Here is a 16,293-nt window from a genome sequence, read left to right on the forward strand (position 1 = left end):
CTCTAGAGGCAACGTGAGGGATGCCTTTGGCCAGGAGAGGCACCTCCAGCGTGCTGTGAACCAGAGCTGTCTCCTGTGAGCAGTGAGGGAAGCTGCCTCCCAGCCAAGGAGCACGGTCCAATTCTGGAGTGCCAATGGCGTGTGCCTAAGCACAGTTGGACCAGGCAGCGATCTGGTTGGAAAACCTCCAGGAAAGGAAGAGTTGCTCCAGAAGGTGGTAGAGCTGTCAGCCGTTTGTCAGCAGTGCCTAACAAGGCTGTGGCCTGCCTTCACCATGCTGAATCCTCCCTGGCTCCAGAGCTGGCAGTTACACTGGCAGGGAAATAACCCAAGCTTTGTGAATCCCCCTCTGATCCTGGTGTGGGGTACAGAGCCCGTTAGTTTCAYGTGCATGGATTTTCAGCATTGGAAACAAAGCTGAAGCAGAGGCTGGTGGTGTCTTGGGAAAACAACTGGAGGGTTTTGGACTGGATGTTGGGGAGGAGAGGAGTGGTGAAATGATGGCACTGGAACTCACACCCCCAGCATGGGCAGCTGTGGCTGGAGGRAGGTTTAGGCACAAGGGGGAATTTCTTCCCCTGAAGCTGGGTGAGCAAGGCTGGGGCTGCAAGGCTGAGGCAGCGGGGCTGAGCTTGTCCAGTGAGCTGCACGTGAAGGCAGAGGTGTCTGTGACCTCTGTCCCTCCWTCACCCAGCCATGCTCCAGATGTGGCACAGTCACAGCTCTGGAGAATGACAGASCTGTCCCACGGGGACAGTTGGGCTGCCATCACCTGCACAGTACCTGTGACATTGGACAAAGTTCCTGCAGAGCRAGTCCTGCCTCAGTTTCCCTGTCACACAGTTAATACTGGCTGTGATGAATCCACTCGTGCCCTCGTTGACAGTGAGACTGTGCTTGGTGATCTCTGAGTGCAGCTACAATATCCCGAACTGCCTGCCTGGGGTCTGCTCAGCCTCAGTGCTCTTCTCCTGGAAGAGGAGGCACATCCAGGACAGACATGGTGGCTTTGTGACAGCAACTGACCTCTGTGTTTATCCATGTGAGGCCATGTGGCATTTGCAGCTGGCATCTCACCACGGGTGCCTYTGTACCGGTGGATTTCTCCCATCTCTGRTGATCTGCATCTGCTCTCACCTGCCCATCTTGGCTGGGCAAAGCCCCACTGCCTCCTCCCACTCCTTTGAGGCTTTTCCCAGGAAAGCCCTAGAGGGGAACAGCCCAGGGGAAACAGCCATGGGATGGTTCTTGTCTGGTTCTTTYGTGACTGCAGGGAGCCACAGACACTCAGAGCAGCAGCTCCCAGCTTAGCCCAGGTWCCTTGCTGGCAGGTTTGGGAGGAGCCAGGTTGGGCTCTGCCTTGGGCAGCGTGGCCACTGAGGCAGAAAGCTGGGCTWTTGGAGGGAGGCTGCAGAGAGCCCAAGGGTGCTGCAGTAGGACTACGGGGTATTGAAACCCCCTCTGTGCTGCTGCCCCTGAAGGTCATGGAAGARCAGAACAAGGCCCACACCACTTGGAAAAACCAGAGCTGTGTCATTCTCCAGAGCTGTGACTGTGCCACATCTGGAGCATGGCTGGGTGACAGAGGGACAGAGGTCACAGACACCTCTGCCTTCACGTGCAGCTCACTGGACAAGCTTAGCCCCGCTGCCTCAGCCTTGTAGCCCCAGCCTTGCTCATCCAGCTTCAGGGGAAGAAATTCCCCCTTGTGTCTAAACCTCCCTCCACACCTTTCCACCCTGACCTTTCCCCTTTCCTTGGTTTTTATCACTTAGAAGGAAAAAAACCCAGCTGGGTTTGAAATTGGGTCAGATTTGTCCTCTGGTTTGCCGTGCAGCCTTGTGGCCAAGCTGGGGTGGAGGGCAGCARTCCCCTGAAGCTGTGCTGTGCCCGGGCAGTGTGGGCACACGTCCTGGGAGGGTGTTTAATGAACCAAGCTGCCCCAGGCTGCACACAGAGCCTCCTCCCTGCTGCGGGCTGCTGCAGGGTGGTCTGTGAGAGAGCTGTGCCCTGAGAGCCAAACTGGGTACCATCGCTGGCCTGTCCCCAGGTGGGCACCAGGGGACACATGAGACAATGCCTGGGGACATTGCAGCTGGCATCTCACCACRGGTGCCTTTGTAGTGGTGGATTTCTCCTATCTCTGATGATCTGCATCTGCTCTCACCTGCCCATCTTGGCTGGGCATGAGCCCACTGCCTCCTCCTGCTCCCTTTGAGGCTTTTCCCAGGAAAGCCCCAGAGTGGAACCGCCCAGGGAAAACAACCATGGAATAGGGATACATGAGGCAATGCCTGGGAAATGCCACCACATTTCAGCACATTTGCTTCCCCCAGGGGCCAGCACGGGGCCCAAAGACCCTGCCAGCCCAGCCCCTGGTCACCTGCACCGCTCGCCTTCCACCCTCCAGCCTGTTCGACTCCTACAATCCGGGGGCGGTTGGGAAGCGACAGCTGGAGCCAACGCACCAGCCCGGTGCGCGCTGCCATGCCAACCCTGTTTCCATGGCAATGGGCACCCAATGGGTGACTGCCAGGCAAGGCCAAGATGCCCGAAAAATGATGCTATGCCCCCTGAAAGGGCCAGCTGAGGCTGGGAGCCTGTGAACGCTGCCAGTCCCCGGAGCTGCCTGCAGTGTCCTGGAGTGGATCTGAACCGCCCCAAGCCACGGGTGGAGCGGGGCAGGCGAAGCCCTCGGTGCACCCAGTGAAACCATCGAGAAAAAAAACAGAGAGGTGTTCACAGCCATGTTGACAGCCCCCTCCAACCGTCTTACAGCCTAATTTAATTGAAATGGATAGATCTTATATAACCCTCAAGGCGCCGTTCTGCTGGAGCCAAGCCCACCCCAAACTAGTGAGGGTCCCCCAGAGTGGGGGTGCCTGGAAGGCAGCAGGGCACAGGCAGATACACTCCCCAAAGCTGTCTGTGCCCTGGGGCTCCTCTTCACCAGCCCCCCCTTTACATAAGTCCCTGAGCCCCATGTTTATCCAGCCTTACATTGAAGCCTAGGTGGGTATCAAAACATTTTAAAATAACTCTGCCTTTTGTTAGCACCACAGCTATCTTTAGAAGAGATTTGATTTTATTTGAAAGCCCTCTCTGTGAGGGYTCGGTGGAATAGATCCCTAGCCCARCAGTTTAAAGGAATATGGGTGTGGTGATCTCCTTTCTTGGCTGGAAAAGCTGTATTGATTATTGTTTATTGATCTGATAAAYCTCATCTTACTCCTGCAGCTGTCTGCTCAGCTTTTCTGACATTTTCACAGCTGGAAGGGGCAGTGTTGTGCTTCCACATGATTCACTTGTCCAGTCACCCTGGGATGGCTCTTCAGGCATCCTGCTCCACAGYTCCATCAGTTCCATGTCACCAACTGCCCTGCTCATAACAGCTGGTGGTTTTCCCAAAYGTTCAAATCAGGGTGAGGAGAACCAGTGCTGTGTTTTCATGGTGCCCTCAGGTCACCATCACGAGCCACCACCTCTGCAGCCGTGACAGTGGCTTGGGGGACAGCTCACACCCAGCATAGACCAGAATCCCTGCTCCAGCTGTGGAGGGRGCAAGGAGATCTGTGCTGGAGCAGAAGTGGCCAGGAAGGCGCCCTGGGCCTTCTGGGGGTCAGCTCTGCACCTTTTGGGCAGCCAAACCATCATGTGTCTCACCAATTGTCATTTCAGCAGCCTGACTGGGAAGAGGGATCTGTGAGACACGCAGAGTGAGCAGGGTGGCTGTGGTCCCTCTGTCCTGTGGCTGTGGTCCCTCTGTCCTGTGGCTGTGGTCCCTCTGTCCTGTGGCCCCCTTGGCCCTTTCACAGAGCCAGCAGGGAGGGATAAACTAGACAGCGTTGGAGATGCTGTAAGAGGGCTGAGCCAAGGCTATGCCCTCCCTTTTGGTTCCTGACATCTTTGCTGCTCTCTCCAGGCTCTGATCTCTCTGACATTTAACATCTCACTCCTCTYTCCCCGCTCCAGGAGACAGGAGCAGTTCCAGACAAACCCCGACAGCTACAATGGGGCTGTGCGAGAGAATTACACCTGGTCCCAAGACTACAGTGACCTGGAAATTAAAGTGCCTGTGCCCAAGCACATCGTYAAAGGCAAGCAGGTAAAGTGGTGTTAGTGGTGTGTTTTAGCATTTCCCATTCCATCGGGGTGCCCAGCTTTCCTGGGAAACTGGATTTGGAGCAGGAAGGCTCCTTGTCCTTTGTCTTGAAGGACTGGGGTGTGGTTGTGCCTTTTTCTGCAGTGTGTGTGTGGTGGGGACTGAGATCCYTGCCTGTCCGTGTTCCTGTTGTGCTGCAGTGCCCTCTGCTCCATCCCAGCTGGGTTCCCTGGCACTGCCTYACCCTTTCTGTGCTTCTCTCTGCTTCTGTGAGAACCTCACACGTGAGTTTTGGAGCCTGCTGGGGGGTGGATGCCCTTCCTTAGTTGTTCCTCTGGCTCTGAGTGTTTTCTGCCTTCTGTTTGGAAGCGGAAACTGCTGGAACAGCTCCTCTGGCACTGGGGAACTGGATCAGGCACAGTCCCTGTGTGGCTTGACCTGCTCTAGATGGAAGGGAGCCGGTCTGGGGTGGAGGCTGAGGGCCAGCCCCTCCCCCTGGCTGCCTTCATGCACACACCAGTCCCACCTCTCTCTCCAGCTCAGGCAAGAGCTTGCCTGTCCTGCTTGTGGTCACATTGGTCACTGCACCTCCTGGTCAGGGAGGGACTCAGGATTGTGCCCATGGCTGGCTTTAGTCAGACCTAGAAGTTTGATCTCTTTCCCAAGTGCTGCCCTTTCCTCTGTGTTTTTCCATTTGAGAAGCCTCCACTCCCCCACCTCCTGCTCTTGTCTGCTTCCAGGGCGGCTGAAAGGAGCACGCTGGAGTTTGTCACTGGCTTCAGCCTACACAGCTCCTCAGCATGCCAAGGAATGTCACTGGCAGCAGCAGCAGCAGCAGCAGCATTCCGGGCCAGAGGGGTGAGGGGGCACACGGCTGCCACAGCACATCAGGGCACCAGGAGGATGCATCTCTCCCAATGGGTCTCTAAAATAAACCCAAGTTGTTTTTAGAAAGGATTCTGGAGTGTCCAGATAGATATTCCATCCCTCTGCATCATACTTCAACCATGACCYGCAAAGGGAAGTTTCCTCCATGCTCGGGAAGTTGTGTCCATGSCAAAAACCCCACGTAGGGCTCTGTCTGTTCCATCCTTGGCCATGGAGAGGTTCAGGAGCCTGCAGGAGCTCACAGGAGTGATGACAGGATATGATTTCCTGACCTTTCCCCTTTCCTTGGTTCAAGACTGTGCCATTACTGTGGGAGAGTCCCTACACCTCAGAGGGGGCAAAAGGGATTTCAAGACACCCCCTTCCCATGCCAGTGCCTGTGTGGGCATGGGAAACTCCCCTTGCCCCAGTATCTGCCCACACTGGAACATGTTTGGATTGTGATTTTCCTTCCCTTGCACTCTGTTTCCTGGTGTTTTGTTCATCCATCCCTCTYGGGGCACCTCTTGGCAGCTGAGGTTCCATTTCCAAATAATTCTACATATCCTCAGCCTTGGTGGAATGGGAACAGGCTGGGTCTTGGGCCAGAGCAGGAGGACTCAGCCATGTAAAAGCTCCATGGGCTTGGCACGTGTTGTTCATGGGTACCTGCACAGGAGCAACATTCCCCTGCATTCACACAGCTTTGTATTTTTAAAAAATTACCAGGTTTTTGGCTTCTGCCTGCCAAGGTGAAATTAAAAATCTCCCCATTTGATCCCCGGGCTCAGAGTGCACCCAACTCTAACGTTGCTCACAGTGTTCCTTATGACACTTTTTGGGATTCAGGCTGTTGCTGTGGCACATTTTTTGCTCTGGTGAGCTGCTGAAGGTTTCCTTGTATGGAGCTCAGGTGTCTTTGGAGCWGCAGTGGGCGATTGGGTAGGTGGGAGCATCTTCCTCCATGGTCCCCACCTCTCTGCTCCACTTATGGGCGCAGCAGAGACCCACGGATCTGRGTGATTAAATAGAGATCATGACTGCAGGCCTCTCTCTTTGCTGGACTCAGAGCAGATGAGCTCAGTTCCACTCTGGGTTTGCGTTTGCTTGTTTGAGCTGCGTGGGCGGGCGTGGGCATTCAGTGTGCACAGGAATCACCGTGGTGGAAAGGCCACAGCACACAGATGAGAGCTGCCTTTCCTTGGGAGCAGCCAGGCGTTAGGGGGAGCAGAGGTGCTCACAGGGAGCATGTGGGGAGGGACAGGCAGCTGCAGAGGTGTTGGAGTGTTGTGGGTTGCTCTTGGCCTTCCCCCAGGTGTGGGCTGTCCACAGGTACCACCTTGTGCACATTCATGTCTGTGAGTCCTCTCAGATGTGTCACTCCACTCCTCTGCAGTGGGGCATGCTCTGTCCCTGTCCCTACCCCTGTGTGSTCCCTCTGTGTGGGACCTTTCTTGTCAGGTGCAGGTAGAAGCAGATTTTGCTTCTCCCGCTGGCTGCTTGCACAGGGAAGTGCCCAGGTGAAGGATTCCCAGTCTGGATCTCCTCTTCTATTTGGGTTTCTTTGCTTCCTCTCCCATTTCTTTGCTCCCTCTCCCACCTAAAAGGCGTCCCTTGGCCCTGCCAGATACCTTGTGCAGCCACCTGTGAATAAAMCCTCTCTCCCATGTGGTTGTTGTTGTCCACGTGGATCTCACTGACACAATGCTGCACCTGTGCCTTCCGYGTCTCCAGCTTCCCTGGCCCTCCACATCCCACAGAATTTCCCCCTAGAAGGTGACTTGGGAGTCACYTTGCTTTTTTCCCCTTGGCCCTGTACTGTGCTGAGAGCCCAGCATCAGTAGCTCTGTCGCTGCACTGGGGACCTGAAGGGACAATGACAGCAGAGGGCAGAGCCTCATCTCTGTGCTTCATCTCCACAGTGAGGSCTCAGCACTGGTCTGGAGGGGGCTGCTCCCTCCATGGAGCACCTTTCTGCAGGTGTTTTCATCCCAGGACATCTGCTCTTATAGAGCTGTCCACAGCCACATGCCAGGTGACGGCCAGTTGTCCTTGTCACCTCCTCSTGTCCTTTCCCCGACCCCTATGAGCGTGTCCCGCTCCCAGCCATTGCTCTGTCACTCTGTGCTGCGTGTGCTGGGCCTTCCCTGCCCCTGCTGGAGCACACAGCAGCTTYGGGGGCTGCAGCCAGGTGACATCAGTCAGACACAGCCGCCGTGCCTGTGCCCTCCCGGCTGGAGCAGCTCTGCCTGTCTTCTGCCTGCGTGGAGCTAGTGAGCTGCTGGGAGTCTCCTAGGTAATGGATAATGTAATAACATTTCAAATGAGATCTGCAGAGCGGGAGGAAGATCTGGGGGAACTCTGGGAGAGAATGCAGGCAAATCTCACTGCAGTCTCCTCCTCTCGGGCCAGCGCCGGGGGCCACAATCCTGCCCGTTCCCAGCCAGGTCCTCCCTCCATCCCCTGGCTTGGCACGGGCTCTGCTGGTGGCACCTCAGGGCCAGAGGGGACAAGAGAGAACATATGGTCTCTCCGGAGACCGAGGGTACCGCATGCCTGTCACAGCCTGCCTCTGTCTCCCCAGGGGACAGCCATGTCACCTGCGTGGCAGGTCGGAGCAGGGTTCCCCATATGGCTGCTGTGGGCGGGAGCTGGCCCCGTTCCTGGGGACAGACAGAGCTGCCCCCRTGGCAGGAGCAGCCAAACCGTGCCGCAGCCACGCTCCTGTGCATGGCCCCTCCTTGCACACCCGACGGGAGGCCTGGCCGAGCCCAGGGCTGGCTCCAGCAGCAGAGGCAGAGCCAAGGAGCGTGCTTTCAGCATGGTGCAGCAAAGAGGGGATCACCTGCTGCTGCCCTGGTGTTGGAGCCCCCAGACTGCCCCTGCTCRGCTGTCAGGGTGACACACTCATCATCACAGCTTGTCACAGTGATGGACAGGCACACCCCTAACAAGCTCTCTCACAGCAAGTAAGGTGCCCAACCTTTGAATTCTGTGTGGAGACCTGTAGCATTGCTGGTCTTCTTTGTGGGGAAACTGAGGCACAGGGTAGAACCAGCTGCCTTAAATCCTTCAAGGGTTGCCCCAATTGCTGGGCTGTGCTGCTTTTCCTTCCCAGGAGAGGTTTCCTCTCTCCTCCAAACTGTCACTGTTTGCTGTGTGACAACAGCAGGATTCCCACCCTGCTGCTCCAGGCAGAGCTGTAAGCTCTTCTCTCTCTCATCCCCTGTGAGTGCACTTGACCCCAAAGCCCAGCTTGCACTGTGAGATGGCAAGCAGGAACCTTCCAGTTTATTGTGTCTCTCTTTGTTTCCAGGTGTCTGTGGATATCAGCAGCAGTGCCATYCGTGTGGCAGTGCTGGAGGGAAGCAGCCAACATGTCCTCATGGAAGGGAAACTCACCCACAAGATCAACACGGAGAGTTCCCTGTGGAGTCTGGAGCCTGGGAAGTGTGTTTTGGTAAGGGTGGTCTGCTCTTGACCTCAGAAACTGCAGCAGCTGCAAGTTTGAGCCAGCTCTGGATGTGTCTGGCTTTGCCTGCCCAACGTCTGGCTCACGCTGCCCTTGCCTGTGTGCCATGCCTTGCCTCCTGCTCCTGAGCTGCCTCTCAGGGTGCTGGCTGGGCAGCACATCTGTCAGGCTGGCCAGRGGGTCCCAGCTCCAGCCACACCAAGGCAGCAGAGCCATCTCTTGGGAGTGGTCAGTGTCCTCAATCCCAGTGTGTGGCCCTGCTCTGTGGTGCTGGTCCTGCCCCCCTGCCCTTGCTGACTCTGCCTTCTGACTCTCCTGGCCCCACTCTGACCCCAGCATCTCRGCAGGTGCCTGTTCCCCACCATTCCTTGCTCTCCTGCCATGGGATTCCAGCTTACCCTGCTGGATGTGGACACTGTGGCTCCTCCATTGCCTCCTGTCCTCCTGTGGTTTGCTGTGTGCCTGCTRCCCCAAATCATCCCAGTCCAGGTGGTCTGAGGGCTGCTGGTGCCCACCTGTGTGTTACTGGTGGGTTCCCAGTCCCAAGCCTCATTCCTGATGTGCTCCAGATGTKCAGGCTGAGGGTGTGAGTTCAGCCATGTTCACAGCTGGAGCTGTTATGGGAGTTCTGCCCAGAACCCTGGGATCTCGAGTGTCAAACAGTTTCCAAACTCCTGTGCCAGTTTTGGAGCCAGGATGGAGTGGGAATGGGATTTTGCTACCTGTGACCACCTTTGCCCTATCCGTTTCCACCCAAAGGCTGTTCCAGGAGAGTTTCAGAAATCCCAAGGCTGTGAGACCCAGGAGGGGACACGTGCTGTCCCTGGGAGGGATGGAGCTGGCTCCAAGCTTTTCTCCCTGTGGCACAGGGGTGGCAGCAGATGAGCACCCAAATCCAAGCCGCCACAGTGGAAAATGGAGTGGGATTGTGCCTCCAGAGTCAGGAATCCTGTGGATGGTGCCACTTGACCACTGCTGATCCACAGGGATGTCCCACAAGTGACAGGCTAGTGCTAGAAGAGTGAGGTCCCTGCAAGGAACAGGAGCTTCTCTGCCTCTGCTGGGCCATTGAAAGGATGTGTCAGTGTCATCCTTAACCTGCATGTTGTAAATATTCATAAACATCTTGAAAATTAGCTTATCTGGCAAAAGAAACAATCCTGGAAAGGCGTAAACCCAYTGAAGAGGAGGTGGCCCAATGAGTGGATGCTCCACAGCGTGGATGGAAGTCCYCAGTGGGTGTTGCCAGGATCAGCAAGGGAGGCAGAGTCTCTTCAGTGCCCATCAGAGCTGGCAATTGTGAGGGTGGAGCGAGGTTTGGTGCCTCCTGCAGAGGCTGTGGGCAGTGGGGGAGTGGGGTGGGCCTGTCACCCCCAACCCCAGAGTGTGCCTCCAATAGCACGAGCCCAGGCTTGTGAGGATCTCCAGCTGGCTGCCAACATATTGATGGTGGGATGAGATCTCTCTTGAAGAATTGTAAGGTAACTGGAGCAGTGTGAGTAATTCTCACCCAAGAGCAGCTCCTTTTCCCATGCGCTGAGTAGCCAGGAGTGGTTTGCGCCTCCTCCCAGTTCATTCATCAGGAGACACCCTCCTCTGTGATAATGCATTGCTTCATTCAGTGTCTGCATGGGGCCATTGGGGTTTGTGGAYCCTTTCTGTGCCCCTCCACGTGAGCTCCAAACAAAGCAGTTGGGCTGTGTCCCTTTTGCAAGGTGCTGCAAGGGCCTGGCTTCCCTCTGTGGGACCCAGGCAGGTGTGGATGTGGCCAGAACTGAACTCACCCASTGCCAGCACTGGGATGCTCTGAGGAGATGCTGCCTGCCTTGGGACAGCTTGGGACACCTTCTGTGTGTTCACGGGCTGTGAATTGAGGGGGTCCCTGCAGCAGAATCTGAAAAGGTCTCAGTTCTGTGCAGAGAGGCCATTGAGTGCCATGTGCTCTTGCAGGACATGTCAGGGATCATCAAGATCCCCAAACTCTTCAGGAGGCTGCTGTAACAGCTTTTCAACTGTCCTCAGCCTCCCCTGCCTCCTCCTGGCTCCCTTCTGGGTTGCCATTTATGGGTGGGCCATGAGCAGACTCTCTTCTCCTCCAGCTCTTATCCTGGGAAGATGATTTTGCCTTCCAACCCCTCCTAGCTCTTCTTCCCCCATCCTGCCTGGTGTTCTTATTCATGTGTACTCTTCATTATGTCACTCACACTCCAGCAGCCCCAGAACTCCCCTCACCAGCATTCAGAGACCMCTCTGCCTTCCCCCTGCTGCTCTATGGAGCTGTCCCAGCTGGAGTCCAGCCTGACACCAACATGTTTCTCATCTGATCCTTTGGCACACCCGTGTGCATGGCAGCAGAGTGCTCTGCTGATGTGGGGCAGGGGCCTGTCCACACCTCCTGCTCAGGATTCTGTGCCAGGGTTGTGCCACACTGTGCCCTGGTCCTGGGTGTCATCCCTGTGCTCTCCCTTCTCTGTCACACCCGCTCGCTTGTTGAAAGMGAGATTAAAATAACCTCGCTGTTTTTAGCAATCCCCACTGGGTGTTGTGCACAACTCCTTTTGGTATTATTTTCATTGTGGAGGATTTTTCTTCCATTCCCTCTCTTTTTCTCTTCCTCTCAGCCTTTGTTTTCCACGCTYGGGCTTTTGTCAGCAAGTCCTGCCTTGAACATTTATTACAGTCTTGGCTTGTCATCCCATGAGCCATGAGGCTGAGGGGACACGACTCAGTGGTGCTCAGCCCTGTCCCTGGGCAGGGACACTGCTGCCTCCTCTGTCCCCCTAAACACCTCTCAGTGCTTTTTGAAGTGACTTTGGCTGCCGTGATTCTGACAGGAAAGCAGGCAGGGTGAGGTTGTTTTCCCAAAACCTACTTACACCCCTTGGCAGCATCTCTCCAGCTTTGACAAGATATTTGGGATCAGAGAGGAAACCTTGTGCTGCTGCAAAGCCCAGCACTGACAATGAGGGGTTGTGACCTTGCCAGCGGGGTGTGGAGATGGGACATGACGCTGTGTYCATGCCGGTGACGCCGTCACCTGCTGCAGGGTCTCTCCTGCTGAGTGTCCCATTGTCCCTGCAGCAGTCCTCCTTGCAATCCATCGTGGCCCTGGTGCTTTTTCAGGAGGACATCAGCAGCCATCTCACCCTGACACAGCTGAGAGCTCCTATCTTGGACTCCAGCTGTGGGAAGTGAGCGCTTTGGCGTGGGGACACTGCCAGCTTCACACAGAGCACTGGGGTGTGCCTCCTGCACGCCTCCCTCTCCTCAGGCCAGCATTGCACAGGCTGTTCCTGCCTCCCTGTGCACCCCAAAAGACTCAGCTGGGCTTTTACCCCATTGGGACTCACCAGACAGAGCTGAAATCTGCCTGAGGGCACGGGCATACTGCAGGGACCTCATCCTTTCTCTGGCAAGYGGCTCTCAGCATCTCTGGGGCCCTGAGGGGGTCAGCCCGAGCTGTTGGCTGAAAACAGAGCAGCAGTGTCAAGTGCAGGCAAAGCTTTGCCTTGTCTCCACGTGAGAAATGCAGTCATTTTGGTGTTTGTCCCTCCTGAAGCCCCCTGGGTCTGTCAGCTGAGCCTCCTCTGTGGGTGGGTGAGGGCTGGCACCTGTGGGAACCACCCAGAGACCTGCCATGGCCTCTCAGCTCTCCCTTAGCTCCACCTTCGGGCACCCAAAGTGCTTGTGGGGGAACCAAGTGCATCTCCATCACCGCCCGGACCTGAATCCACGAGGGACATCGGCAGAAAGGGTCCAGGGAATTGGAATCTGTGTCCCCCATCCTGGAGGTGGGACCTGTCTGGCAAGTCCTCCAGGACTACACAAACTCCACGTACTGCTGAGAAGGGCACTGCTGCCTCCTCTGTCCCCCTAAACATCTCCCAATGACTTTTGAGGTGACTTGAACTGGGTAAACTCACAGGGGCAGAGTGACCTTTGCCCTGGCCCAGGGGCATTTCATTTTAGAAACTGGGGCTCCTGCTTTGGAGTGAGTCCCACTGACAGCTTTCCCCCTGGAACGAAGAGGGATGAGCAGATCAGCCCAGGCAGGCTGCAGAGGTGTGCAGGTGGTGGCAGGGTGCCAGTGGAGGAAAGGGGTTTGGTAGGAAAGGGAGGGGGAGTGGATTTCCATCTCCAGTGTTCCAGGATCGGGTTTTCATCCCCTCATGCTCTGGGATGGAGCTGGGGTGATGCCTGAACTCCTCCAGTGCTGGTCCATCCCTGTGCCAGCAGGCTGGCTCTGGTAGGGATGTGCCAAGCCATGCCATGGGAAGCTCACACCTTGGCAGCAGCACCAAGGGGACATCTCCCGTGTTCCAAACCCTGAGGAGCCTCAAGGGTGCTCCTGCTGCAGGTGTGGAACAGTTGGGACTGCTGCCCCTCCACTTTGCTTTCTGTCTGAGGGGGTGACGTTCTGGGGGCTCCTCCATTCCCCACCCAGGCTTGGGAAACCCAGGAGCAAATGCTCAGTGGCTCTCCCTCCCCTCTGAAGTGGAACTGTGCAATTAAAAGGAGAACAAGCAYGCCTGTCTAGCTGGAAAAACTAACACCTTTCCCAAGCTGGAATATTTTACCAGCTCTGCTCTCCCAGAAGGATTAAACCCCAGCCACCCCCTCCTGTATTAATTGGTTCCTTTCCTTCACACCGCAGAGGAGCCTGGCTCCSTAACAGGAATGGCTGTCCACGTTCTCTCCTCCAGAGCCATTGAGCTTCCAGGGAGGTTTGAGCAAATTGTATTGTCTGCCTTTATTGATGATTTTGCAGAGGCCGACGAATGCCATAAATCTGCCCTGCTGCTGGGATTAGTGCTAAAATAACACGGGAGGAAGCAGCCCACTCTTCCTGGAAAAAACAAAAAGCAGCTTGGAGTTGCAGGGTGCCCCGTGCTGGCCCCATGCTGGCCAGGTGGCACTGCCATTTGAGGAGCTGCCATCAGGGATGCCTGTGGCTACAGCTGGTGGCTTTTCCCAGTTGGAAAATGGGGATKTTGGCTGGAGCAAGGAGATATCCCCTCTCCTGGTCCATCCCTCTGGGGCTGCTGCCGAGCTGCAGTGCCATAGGAAGCAGCTGCTGGCCGGCTGGCTGTCAGCAGGGGTGGCACAGGTTGTGTCGTGGCCACCAATAGTGCCACCCACCAAGCCAGTGCCAGGGGAGATGAGGCCAAGGTTCCTTCTGGGTAAGGGAAAGGCAAGATGGCTGCACTACCACATCAGGAGCCCTGGCCTCATCCTCCAGCAGATGTGGCCTCCTCATCTGACAGTCCTGGGCTGTGTCACTGCTGCTGTGTGCAGCCCCAAGCCAGTGTCACCYCTCTGCGGGCACCACTGGGGGCCACAAGTCCTGGCTTTGAGCCATACATGGGTTGAGATTTCAGCCCTGGGGGCCACAGCAGGGTTGTGCAAAGCCTTTGGCTGCTGAGGCATGGAGGCATGAGCATCCCTCCCCCTCTGCCAGCTGTGAGGCTGCATTGGTTTGAGCTGGACTTGCATTTGTGGGCATGCTGTGGGCACTGCAGCTGAGCTCTGCATCCCTGCCCTGGAGCTGAGGTGGGCAGGGGTCCCATGTCCCACATCCCGGGCAGGACAGGGGCTCCTGTCCCCACGGCTGATCCACACCTTGTCCCCAGATCAACCTGAACAAGGGGGATGAGTACTGGTGGAACGCCATCCTGGAGGGWGAGGAGCAGATCGACATTGACAAGATCAACAAGGAGCGCTCCATGGCCACGGTGGAYGAGGAGGAGCACGCCGTGCTCGACCGCCTCACCTTCGACTACCACCAGAAGCTGCAGGGCAAGCCCCAGAGCCATGAGCTGGTAGGTGCTGGCTACCCTGTGCCACCCACCCTTAAAGGATCCCATCCCCAGGAAAAYGGGTCCCGTGGCTCATCTCAGAGCTCCTCCTCACACAGTGTCCCCCGATTTTAACATTTTGGGGGGTGTGAGGTTCTGCTAATGGATCTTTTGCCGTGCACCATCTTCCCTTCCCTTGGCACCTTGGCAAGTGCCTGTGAGCCTCGATCCCCTGTAGAAGGGACATCCCTGTGCCACTCTGCCAAGCTGGCTCTGCTCAGGGATGGACCCACACGGGTCTGGGCACCAGGAGCTGCCTGGTGCTTCCCCAGCAGCAAGGGGAGCACAGAAGCTCYGTGTGCCCTTGGCAATGAGGGCAGCTCTGCCCACACCCCTCCTGTGGGTCAGCTGCCCTGTGGGATGAGCGAGGGGTGTGGGGACAGTTTGGGGTCAGCCCGSGCTGGCTGACGGAAGGCTGTGGCCTCTTTGCAGAAGGTGCACGAGATGTTRAAGAAGGGCTGGGACACCGAGGGCTCGCCGTTCCGCGGCCAGAAATTCGACCCCTCCATGTTCAACATCTCCCCCGGCGCCGTCCAGTTTTGACAGTGGCAAAAAAACAACTGAAAAAATAAAGAAGGGAGAGGAGAGGAAAGGAGAGAGAGGAGAGCTCCTCCGCCCCCGGACGCTCAGCAGGACCCTCGCACCCTCGCCAGTGCCCAGGACTCTGCGATCCGCGCTGCCAGCGCCCATCCGTGCTGTGTGGGGATGCCTGAGGAAGCGGGCACATTTACATCCTGTAACCACGGCAACCTGGGCACCAGGACCCCTCTCCTCCCCTCCCCTCCCTTCCCCTCCCCTCGCGCTGCCGACGCGCCGTGTTTTTCCGGAATAGCGGGAGCGTGTTGGGTCGCGTTGGGTGACATAATTATTATTTTTGGTGGCTGAGGATGCTGCTTTTGGGGTTTCTAGGGATGCGGAGCCCTCCCTGCCCCAGCGCTGGGCAGCTGTGCCTCTCACAGATGGGTGCAGATGGGTGCTGGCTGTGGGCAGCAGGGATGGGGGAGCCTGCCCCTGCCTGCTCTGCCAGCGCCCTGCCCCAAATCCCGTCACCAGCCCTGCTCCAGGGTATCCCGGGGGGCTGTGCTGCCCCTGCCCTCTACCCAGCCCTGGAAAAGGCTTCCCCCGCTTTCACCTCCTCGCTGGAGGGCTGTCAGGTCAGCCGGGGGTGGGCAGAGACCGCAGCCATGCCCCAGGGTTGGCTCCCCCTCCATCAGGGAGCAGTGGGTGTGTTCCCCAGAGCCCCGGTGGATGGAGGGACCATCCCTCATGGCCAGCTGGGCAGGAGCCTCACAAACGGACGGCTTTCCCTGGTTTGGTGCTTTGGGGTCTGAGAGCGGGGWTTACCTAGGCCCAGCCTGGCTCTCCCAGCTTCCTACCGGTTCTCCACCCTGGGGTGTGCGGGCTGGGGGTCCCCGGTGATGGCCTTGTCTGGTTCTCCCTCTCCTACCCCCCTGCCACCCCCCCAGTTTGCAATAAACACGTCTCACCGTGGGGCCTGTGAGTGATTGGGTGCCACCCCCGGGGAGATGAGTGTGCCCGGTTATGGGACAAGGACAGGGTCACCCAAGCAGGGTGCCCGAGGTGTCTGTATGGGCTCCAGACATTGGGGTGGGTGTGGGATTCTGGGGGGAGAGCAGAATTTGGGGGTCCTTCAGGTGCGGGTATAGGATTCCTGGGGGCGGAGGGAATGGATCTTGAGATTCCTGGGAGGGGCTAGATAATAGGATACCCCGAGGAGGGCTGGATTTATGGGTTYCTTGGGCGTGGGGATGTCGGAATATGGGATCCCGGCGGGGGGGGCTGGATTTTGGGGTGCCTGGGGTGTGGTATAGATCCCCTGGGAGAGTTGCTGGGTTTTTATATCCTTGGGGCAGGGGGGATATGAGATCCTCGAAGGCGGGTGGGTTTGACACGTGGGTGTTTTGGGGTCCCCACCCGCAGAGGTGTCCCCCGGCTGTCTCCCCCTGTTCCCCCGTGCCGGTGCCGGCATCTCCCGG

General features: G+C 57.2%; 1 protein-coding gene across 1 annotated transcript in view; it reads left to right on the forward strand.

The window, feature by feature from the left end:
* Window positions 1-15,184, forward strand: part of NUDCD3 (NudC domain containing 3) — a 29,483-nt gene extending 14,299 nt beyond the window's left edge. Inside the window, exons 3-6 of the mRNA XM_057385699.1 lie at window positions 3,973-4,105; window positions 8,286-8,429; window positions 14,072-14,260; window positions 14,729-15,184. Of these exons, the coding sequence (XP_057241682.1) occupies window positions 3,973-4,105; window positions 8,286-8,429; window positions 14,072-14,260; window positions 14,729-14,839 (577 nt within the window). The 3' untranslated portion in view covers window positions 14,840-15,184. The remainder of the gene's footprint in view (window positions 1-3,972; window positions 4,106-8,285; window positions 8,430-14,071; window positions 14,261-14,728) is intronic.
* Window positions 15,185-16,293: the final 1,109 nt, after the last annotated feature.

The sequence above is a fragment of the Malurus melanocephalus genome, unplaced genomic scaffold (assembly GCF_030028575.1).
Source record: "Malurus melanocephalus ecotype Western Australia unplaced genomic scaffold, MMel_1.1 scaffold_856, whole genome shotgun sequence".
Lineage (NCBI taxonomy): Eukaryota > Metazoa > Chordata > Aves > Passeriformes > Maluridae > Malurus > Malurus melanocephalus.